The following is a 10463-nucleotide window of genomic DNA, read 5'->3' as shown; positions in this document are numbered from 1 at the left end:
CAGTAAGATAAAGATTCATGAGGAGAATAATCAAAAAGCACAAGGAAACAATAAAAGACAACAAAAAAATACAAACCTGGAAAAGATATTTGGAATGCAAACTAGGAAAGAAAACACAAGGAGTGCGAACTGGAAAGCTGTGTAAAGAGGTTGATCGTGTAAAGCAGGGGTGTAAAACATCGCTGGACTGTTTTGTAAATGTGAAAGAGGGCATAGACTTCAGACTTTAACCTTATTTTCTAATGTTTTACAACTTTTCTACCGATGAAGGCCTCCCCCACGGCCATTCATGCTACACCAACGTAACAGATAAACAGTTAAATTAGAGAAAAGTTACTGTACTAAAGTAATTCTGTTTTTGTTTGTGTGTTTGTTTTTTACAGTAGTAGATTTCAGAATTCTGTCAATTAAATAAAATGCTTTTTAATTACAGGACAGTGTGAGCAATGAGTTGCAAAAATGTTCTGTAATTTTAGACATTTATTTCTTACACCTTAAGCCCAAAGAGTCATGCTGACAGATTTCTTCTTTTTGTTACAGCAATGTTTCTTTGTTATGTAGAAAAACTGAAAATGTAAGAAAAAAAATGTATGAGAAACTGTTCATTCGCTAAAATTCCAATAAAAATTTCACTTAAAATTTTTCATAGTGTCGTCCTTCCCTGTGTTATATGGTAGTAAAGCATAAGACACCAGCAAATGCCTGTTGAGCAGAATTAGGCAAAATCTTACTGACAATTAACATTCACTCAAAGTTAATCACCCTAAATCCAGCCCTAAAGACACCCTCCAAACCAAATGATAACACGATGCAAATAAGCCCATCAAAACACTGCAACGAAGAAATAGGCTTTATGTTGGAAGGAACACACAAAAAATCACGACAAAGGAAACAGAACTTGTCTTCACTATTAGACAGGTGAGGTTAAAACAAAGATTGAAATGTAAATTATCTAATGACACAAGGACTGCTTGCAGTCTCTAATTTAACTGTATTGCTAAATTTCAATAAGCTAATTGAGGTCTCATAATTACAAATTCTCTTATCAGAAGGAAACAGGAAATATCTGGTTACTTAACGTACACCCTCTAACATTCCTCACAGACTTTGGGTTATATTGATGTACTAGCATCATACAGCCCAGCACATCCCAAAAGTGAGCTATTGGATTGAGATGTGGTGACTGTGGAGGCCATTTGAGTCCAGTGAACTCTCTGTCATGTTCAAGGAACCAGTTTGAGATGATCTGAGCTTTATGACATGTCAGAAGATGAGTACACTGCAGTCACAAAAGGATGGACATGGTCAACAACAATACTCAGACAGGATGTTGAATTTAAAGCATGGAAGTTTCCCCCATCACTGCTGCCAGTCTAAACTGTTAACACAATGCATGATGCATCCACGCTTTCATGTTGTTTATGCCAAGCTCTGAAACCACCATCTGAATGTTCCAGCAGAAATCGAGACTCGTGAGAGCAGACAACATTTGTCCAATCTTCTCCAATTTTGGTGAACCTGTGTGAGTTGTACTCTCGGTTTCCTGTTCTTAGTTGGGAGGAGTGACACCTGGTGTGGTCTTCTGCTGCTGTAGCTCATCTGCTTCAAAGTTTGATTCAGAGATGCTCTTCTGTGTATGCTGTGTTTGCATGTTGTTGCAGTTGTTATGTCTACATGTTTGAATGCATTTCAATGCTGCCATGTGATTGGCTGATTCGATATTTACATCAGTCATCAGATGAACAGTTTATATTAACATGCCATAACCTGACAGACAATAAATGACCTGGACACACACATGTGCTTGTATGTAACACCTAATTATTTATTAAGACTATTTAAATTGAAGTTAATCAGTGTATGGATTGGTCTGTGTATTTTTCACTAAATTGTGTTTTGATCCTTTGGCATTGTTTTTAGAAACTGCCAATAAAGCACCTTTATTTATTTTCTTAAACATCTTTATATTTTTTTTTATTTCCTCAGATAAAGCAATCTTATTTTTTTCTTTGTTTTTCTTTTCAGCCTCAGAAGAGTCACAAATCACGTCTAAGTCATTTGTGCCACTTTCTTCCATCTGTCTTTCTGGCTCGCCTTAGCTGGAAACATTGCATGGGAAAGTTTCATATTGGCTGTCACCCCATGATGTCACAACAGTGAGGTATCAGCTGACTGACACACACCTCACATGACACCCATATCTGCTGAGGGACCTCTTTTATAGCTGCTCCCAGCCACTCCGGCTACTTGCTGAGGTTTAAGCACACTTATTTGACCAAAAGTCAGGATTAATAATAAAACATACGTAACTTTAATTAAATATGCCAAGAGTTTTTCTGCTAATTAAACAACAGTAACATTAAAGCTACTCTAAAAGCAGATTAGCAGTTTGCCAGGGGAGAATCTATTTAAAGTTCAGAAATGTTATACCTCTGTTAGAGATGGCGGCTGTGAGAACACTGCGTGTATTACGTGATCAGAAGCACCGCTCTATATTTATCAGATCATGGGGCTTGCCTTGTCGCATGCTCACATGCAAGAACACCTACCAGAGGACGTACAGCATGGTGCTGCAGAGACTTCCTTGACCTTCATCTCCTGCAGAGCAGGACAGCTTGAATCAGGACAGGTAGGAACCATGTTTGGATGTAAAAGTACAACAAAACAGCTAAAACACATAAACATTTGAATTCTATATGCTGTAATTTTAATATAAGTAAGTTGTAAGTTGTGGCATTTTAGTTTTATGATTTGCATTGCAATTTAAATTGTGGATTGAAAATGACGCGCACTTAAAATTCATATCCTTGTATTTTTATGAGCAGCTTTATTAATGAGTTGATTTGAGATTAGAGTTTGCTAGTCATCCTGACAAGATCTGTAAATGTTAATATTACCTGATAACAAGGGTTTTACTTGACAGCTCTTTAAATTGATTTTGCAGGTTTTGTTGAAGTTGAAGCAAAATGGAAGAGTTTGAATACAGTGTGGAAATCTGTGACCGTGACTGGGAGCGCTTCTTTGCAGAGTGCGAGGAGTGTAATCTGCTTCCTCCATCGCTAGCAGGTCTCGAAGATTCGGGGATGAGTGACATTGATGACACGGGGTCTGTTCTTGCCATGAGGGCTCAGAGAGTCGATCTAACCGCAGGCTTTTCTGAGACTGACCGCCCTATCGATGGGGCGCCGCACTGTGAGGGCTCTCCTGTGGAACACTACCTCAGCAAACACGGCATAGGAGGGATGGAGAGCGTCCTCTCGGGCAGCGAGGAGGATATCCACCTGCAGTCCGTCAATATGTTTTTTGAAAGGCTGAAAAGTCTGACAGAGCCTGAGCCAAGCCGAGTGAACTTTGGAAAAAACAGTGAGGCAATACAAGAGACGGAGCGGTGCAGCGAAGGGCAGCAGGCCAGTAGAGATGCACTGCCAAAAAACATCCAAAAGTTAAACTTTCTGCCTGCCAGGGGTGAAACAGCAGTTGGCAAAGAGAGCAAGAGGCCTGTCGACACCATCAGAAAGACAAACACACTGAGAAAAGTGCACTCTGACCCCAGCATTTCCTTGCAACATGCAGCCAGTAACTCAGTACTCCACACTAACAAATCAACTGAAACTGAGTTATTCATCAGAGAGGAAGCCTGCACAGAACCCAGAGTCAGCGACGTACAGCAGTGGAATCGTGACTCACTGTGCACGGCCGTCTGCTCAGTGGCCACACCAAACAAGGTGCAGACATGCGCACTTCTACATGACTTTAAAGAGGAAGAATTGTTGAAACACCTCTGTAAAAAGTGTGCCACTGATTTAGCCAGTGATTTGGACATGGCAAATATTAAATGGCAGGAAGACCAAACTCCTATTGTTTCACAGTCAGACACAGCATGTTCAAACAAAGCAGTGATCCAAGAATCTCCGTCTGCTTCCATGAAGAGGAAGAGGAGAAAGAAGAGACGGCTCAGTGTGGAGCAAGGCGAAGGTGGGCACGGATACGAGAGGCAGGTTTTAGTCAAGCCGAGCGACTCGGAGGAGGAGCAGTGCCCGTCAAAAGCAGGAACAGGTCTCTGCTTTTCTGAGGATATCAAGTCGTTTTATTTAAACGAACCACAGAAAAATCTCACATCTCTTCTAACACCATATTCAATGACCAGCAGCAGTTTCCCGGTGATTATATCTTCTAATCCTCCATGTGATAGTCAGCACCAATATTTGTCAGAGAGTGTGGGCAGGCAGAGGAGGAGTACAGATACATCCGACAATAATTCAGCAAACAATAGCTCAGCGACCACACTGAGTCAAACTGATGACAGTGCAACGTCTGCACCAAACAGCAGTGCTACTGTGGCAACAAACTCAGAGGTTTGCAGCGAGTCGCAGGAAGAAAAATCAGCTGGACTGAAAATGTATCCTAAACTGTCAGTTTTAATGACAGTAGGTGAATATGGTAAACCAGACATGGGCAGAGAAAGTCAGAGCGGGGACATAAAAGTCGAGGGGCGTCACTCCGTCACTTCACCTGAAAATGAACAGAATCTCACATCTGCTGTAGAGGTCAAAGCAGTAACTCATAGTCTTTTATCGAGCTCAGAGTCAAATGCTACTTCTGTGGAAGTCGGCCAAAATGACAGACAACCCGCCGCTAAGTCAGTCCTGGCTGTGGAGGCTGGAAATTCTGGCGGGGACGAGCCCACACTGTGTCCCAGTGAGGCTGAGCCCCAACAACAGCTGGAAAAGGAGTTTCACAACACAGACCAATATAGCGGCACAATGGCAAACACCGACTATTCTCCACCTACAGCCTCGACTTTAAAAGGCTTGCTCACAAAACCTCTGCAATTAAAAACTTCTGCCTGCAAAGTTATCAGCGCTCAGTTTACATCTGATAGTTTTAATCCCTCGCCCGATGAAAGCTTTCTGTCTAAAAGTTCACCCTGTATAGGTGTGAATACAGAGTGTCCTCTTGAGGTTCACACCTCACCCAAATTAGATATTTCAGAGAAAAGCACAGAAACACTAGCGGCATCACAGATAACAAGCAAGAGTCGAGCAGAAACCAAATCACCCGTGTCTGAAGATGTACTAACAAGTCTTTCAGATATCACAAATGTATCATCCTGCGGTACTCTGAACACAGAGTCACGGTCAAATGGAAATATCAGAGACATGCCAGCAAGTTTCTGTTCATCTGTCAGCGAGCAAGAGTCTGGAGGTCATGGAGGAAAAAAGGGGGACGAGAAATCTGGACTCAAGAGCCCAGACTCAGTGTGCGAGTTGTTGGGAAAAGCGGAAGATGCCATCTTGGTACCCGAAGCTGAATGTAAACCTGAACGGGTGCTGAATCCAGTGTTTGCTATGTCTTCCTTTTGGAGTGAGATGGAGAAGCTGACAATAAACGACATTCTGGGTTTGAGAATGATCAGCAAAGCTGCTCCACCCAGCTCCCTCCCACCGTTACAGGAAAACGAGGAGATGGCAGATTCAGGCTTTTTCACTCAAATAGACGAGTCCACACCCGAGCAAACGACCGAGGACGCCTCTGGTTTCCCCGATGCTGTAGAATCATGTTTTAATCCTAATAGCGCGGCCAATTTTTCCTCTTCACGAAGTGTTTTATGGGAGAGTGAATCAGCCCACGTGAGCCGAAGTGCTGATATTTACCCTGAAAATGTGATGCTGACATCTGTGAGCGACACTTCTCGACCTTTCCTCTCAGAAAAGGCTGAAAAGTCCCTCCGAAAGATTTCCAAAAATATCAGCGTGCACAACTTACGTGCACTCGAGTCTGAGTCATTTAGCTACACGCAGAAATGTGAAACTTTACAAACAGTAGATGAAGGAGAATCTCAGAAAGCAGAGTATGTCTTGCCTAAGCAAGACAAAGGCACAGATCCTCTGCCTTCCTCTCTGACAGGCAGTTACAGCATCTCTCTCATAGATATATTTCAGTACTTCTTTGGAGGGAAACAAACTGCTCCCAGCCAACCAGCTGCAGATAACTTAACCACCTTCTACGATGACGGGAATTCAGTCCCTGAAACGTATGATCATTTTTTCTCTGAGTTCGACACAGAAAACTTCTTCTATCCGCTCATCGCAACTGAAGATGAGACCAAAGACAAGCCAGTTCCTATCTTTTCCAGCTCTCGCTCAGCTAACAGAAAATTCCAGTTCCCGGAAGCTTATGATTATTTCTTTGCCTCATCATCCTCATCTGACGAGTCGGAATCCGATGAAGAGGATAACACCGGTCCTGTCAGGGTATTTACCAGGTTCAGCCGCAAGGCGAGCTCATCTCATATTTCTAAAGACATGTATGATGATTTCTTTGCAGAGAACAACCTCAGACAAAACTTCTTCTGGAAAACAACATTCTCCTTCAGGAACATAAATTTTTCAGCATCTACAGTCCAAAACCAGGCGTCGCACTCTCTGTCTCTCGTACCTGCGAGACAAAGGGGCGGTTCTCATGCAAGGACAGTTTCTTCTCTGAATGCACTGGGAAATGAAGACGTGATGTTTCCTGATCCACTGCTCTACTACTTTGAGGACAGGGTAGTCAGCCAACTAGCACAGCAGCCTTTCAGATACGAAGACCTGCAGACGGCCGTTTCAAATCCAAGTAAGTCCACTTTAACACAACGATGCACACAGTAACCGTGGAAATGCGTTAGGTTATGAGATTCATTGCAATGTGCAGTGGTCGAATCTTCAGTATGTATCCTGGATTTCAGACATAACAGTTTGGATTGGTTTGATTTAAAAAAGTAAAGAGATGAGATCTCAGTAGCATCTTCACTGAAATTCCAAGTAAATGATTCAATTTGCCTTTATTTTTTGTAAGAAGTTGAAAGGGAAAAAAGACAGAAAATGCATTTTCCCCTCATTCATTCTTTATATTCTCCCAGCTTAACCATCTGATTTTACAAACATGTCCACGTATCAGATAGGGGTCTAAATTTGTCATCGTTGCACAAAGCAGCACTCAGTTGCTTTCAAATCTTAAAATGACCTGTGATCAGAGATGGGCAGTAACGCGTTACTTGTAACGTGTTACTGTAATCCGATTACTTTTTTCAAGTAGCGAGTAAAGTAAGGGATTACTATTGCAAAAACAGTAAATAGATTACCGTTACTTTCCCGTAGGAACGCTGCGTTACTGCGTTACTAAAACCGTGATGTTTTTGGGAGAACGTCTCATGACAGTGATGTAAGCAAGTGTGACGTTCATGACAACAGCTGTGTGCAGATCAACAATGGATAATATATCGAGTGCGGGAGAGAGTATGAGCGTGCAGCGTTTAAAGCGTGGAAGTACTGACCTTACTTTGAGTTTGATTCCATAAAAAGTGACAAAAACATTAGCGTCTGCTGCGCGTAGGAAGAAAACTTCTTTTTACAGCGAAAAAAACCCATAAACTTCCAAGCAAGCACCGAGTGCGATACGACGTAATGGGAAACTCACAGAGAAACTCGTGGATTCTTCCACTGACCGCTGTGGCACACCTACACCAGGGTAAACCTCCGCCTACCCGCAGTCCTGCTTTACAGGTGAAAATAGAGCAAAAGGACCGCTAGTCTTTGATTTTATTTATTTTCTGCTGTGTTTTACTTGCATCTACTTGAAAGAGTGAGTGTAAACACAAAATATATATATATATATATATTATGTGCTGGAATGTGTTTAAATATTAAACAAATTTCTTCCAGTCAGAGAATGTTGCATATAATTAAATTTTAAAGTTAAAAAATTAAAAGATTAAAACTAATAAAACAAGTTTAAAAAAGAGACTTTTCCATTTGATTACATTTTGTATGATGGATTATGCAGAAAAAGTAGAATTGGGCTGAAAGATCTGTTGCTTTATCACCTATTCAGGTTGTAAATCGTGTTTTTTAAAAGTAACTAAGTAACTAAGTAATTAATTACCTTTGAAAATAAGTAATCATTAAAGTAACGGGATTACTTTTTGGGGGAAGTAATCAGTAATTAGTTACTGATTACTTTTTTCAAGTAACTTGACCAACACTGCCTGTGATCAGCCAAAATCTCCTGAACGAGGCAGCAAACACAGCCCAGAGGAGGTGAATAGAGTCCAGTTGTCTTCTGAACACTTCACCTACAGTATGCTGGACCTGATATTGTTTTCCACTCCAGCCTCAATGGAAAAGTGAAAAAATTCTGTATTACAGTATCTTAGAGTGACACACTTAAACTTAAAAAAGATGTTTCGAAGAGCAAGATGAAGACTGCTCTAACTGTATGAACCTGTCCAACAGATTGCATCTCTGTGAGGCCTCCAGACAAAAAACCAAAACTAATAGACTATTTTTCATTAAATCAGGTTTAGTTAAGCTCTTTTTTGTTTTCCTCACATGTGGACGACTGTAACGTTGGACATGTCCACTGCTCGGTCAGCTGTTACAGTCCTGACTGGGACAGATTCTCTTTCCTCAGCTGTCACACGATCCGTACTGGACTGCAGGCACGCAGGAGTGAAGCTAAGGGGAATGGTAGTGCGTGATAAGTTGACTTCACTCAATGAGCGTCATATCTGAGCTCTAAGCCGGCTGTAATTGTGTTTGGCTGTGAAGGAAATGAAATTACCTCATATTTATTCATGAGTCTTTATGTGTAAATCCCTCTCCTCCTCCAATGCATTTAATTAATATGCTATATGATATCTGAGCTCTTTTGCTTACCCATGAGGGTTATCTTTAAGGTCACAAATACTCACTAGATATATATATACTTATATACTCCTAGAAGTGAACTGTCTGCAGGTGTTTCGAGGTTTACTGGGGCACTGTGTGAGAGCAGAGGAAGGCCAAACTTGGTGGGATTTTATTTACAGCTGCCAAACACAAATGGATTTCTTTGTACATGGTTGTTCCATTCTTGTGTGTTGCATTTGCACGAACAGCTTACCCACTCAAAACATTTCTGTCTTTGAAGGGTTGGATGCCCCATTCCTGCCGCTCAAACAGTCAGACATGTGTCTGGTTTGCATTGCGTTTGCCTCGTGGGTGCTGAAGACTGCAAATCCACAAGTCGGAGATGCTTGGAAGGCTGGTACGTGTGCAGCATCAGGGTGTTTAATACCACAGAAAATTTCCTTTTCCTGAAATTACAAAATGGTTCTTATTAAGTGACTGCGCTTCAAGTCCTGACACACTGAAACTTGGATTTTAGCAACAGGATTACTCACTTTTTCACTTGCATTTTCCACACAGTTCTGCTGGCCAATGTAAGTGCCCTGTCAGCCATTCGATACCTGCGTAAGTACGTCAAAGCGGAGGCGGCCGGCTGTGAAACGAAACTGCACCGCAGGGCGCTGCCTGCTCCTTCACCTCTCGGCCTCTAAATATGTCGAGGCTGAAGTGATCCATCTTTTCCAGAAAGTCCGCGGCGGATTGTTGAAACACGTTTGCACTGTGATTACTGATCTTACGTCTCACTGAGCTTTCCAGAGAAAGTGTTTATTTTAAGAGCAGTTATTTAACTTGAGTGAAACTTTAACATCCGAAAGTGTTCAGAAAAAAAAATGAAACGACCAAAGGCAAGATGAGGCAAGCTCATCTGACTGAAAGAAGGCTTTAGAAAAATCAGATGCATAAGTATGTGTGAAGCAAGCTTGGAGGTGATGAGTGATAAGTGGATTAGTGTGAGAGACTGTAGAGATTCAGGAGAAATTTACACAAACTTGTTTCCATTACATGACTTTTGGTAGCAGATGCTTCTATTTAAATCAACCAAACTTTTAAAATATTCTTACTCACAGTTATTGTATTTTACAGATTTGCCACTGTAGCCGCTCCCATTCAGAAGCATAATTTATTTAAGGGGGACAGCATTCTGTGCCAGTATCAGTTATATGTATATTGTATATTATGTGAATGGTATTTTATGTTAATGACAGAGATCTGTATACTGTTGTCATATGTTGCACTGAGCTGTGGATGTTGATGATAATGGCAGTGATGCCTTTCAGTTGAACTAAAGTAAACAGTGTAGGTTGTGTGCTGTGTGTGTTATTGAAAAAGCAGACGTGCACGCAAACCTTTCTAAACACTAGATGGCGACATAAACTCATGTAACTGGACGCAGCTGTGTGATTTACAATGTCTTTCTTCCCTAGAATAAACAAAATACTGCCGATAAATCAGTACAGAAATATAAGACTAAGCTTATATCACAATGTATTTTAATATACTGTTTAAATTTAAAGAGTTTAAAAGTTTGGTCAGTATTGTTGGTATTCAAAGAGCACTCTGTCAAGACGTTTTGTCCAGCAGGGGGCAACACTGGACCATAAACTCCAAGTGTTTCAAAGTTCTCTTGATTTTTCAAAGGAATCTTTTTGTTGTTGTTGTTTGTTGAGCCAGTTAACACTGACTTATGAATCATTTGAGCATGAAAAAGCTGCCTAACAGTAATGAATCACTGTTGTGTCTGCGCGTGACAGACAA

At 41.2% G+C, this 10463-nt stretch overlaps 1 protein-coding gene across 1 annotated transcript; it reads left to right on the top strand.

Moving 5' to 3' along the window:
- Positions 1–2138: 2138 nt before the first annotated feature.
- Positions 2139–9995, top strand: perm1a (PPARGC1 and ESRR induced regulator, muscle 1a). The gene is made up of 5 exons (XM_085259828.1): positions 2139–2161; positions 2504–2629; positions 2945–6615; positions 8950–9066; positions 9228–9995. The coding sequence occupies exons 3-5, from the start codon at positions 2967–2969 to the stop codon at positions 9356–9358; spliced, it is 3897 nt and encodes a 1298-aa protein (XP_085115954.1). The 5' UTR covers positions 2139–2161; positions 2504–2629; positions 2945–2966; the 3' UTR covers positions 9359–9995.
- The last annotated feature ends 468 nt before the right edge of the window (positions 9996–10463 follow it).

The sequence above is a fragment of the Mchenga conophoros genome, linkage group LG20 (genome assembly GCF_057382185.1).
Source record: "Mchenga conophoros isolate Kocher_MC1m ecotype Shallow Benthic linkage group LG20, M_conophoros_male_GT1.1, whole genome shotgun sequence".
NCBI classification, from domain to species: domain Eukaryota; kingdom Metazoa; phylum Chordata; class Actinopteri; order Cichliformes; family Cichlidae; genus Mchenga; species Mchenga conophoros.
This window is presented reverse-complemented; position numbering and strand designations above follow the sequence as displayed.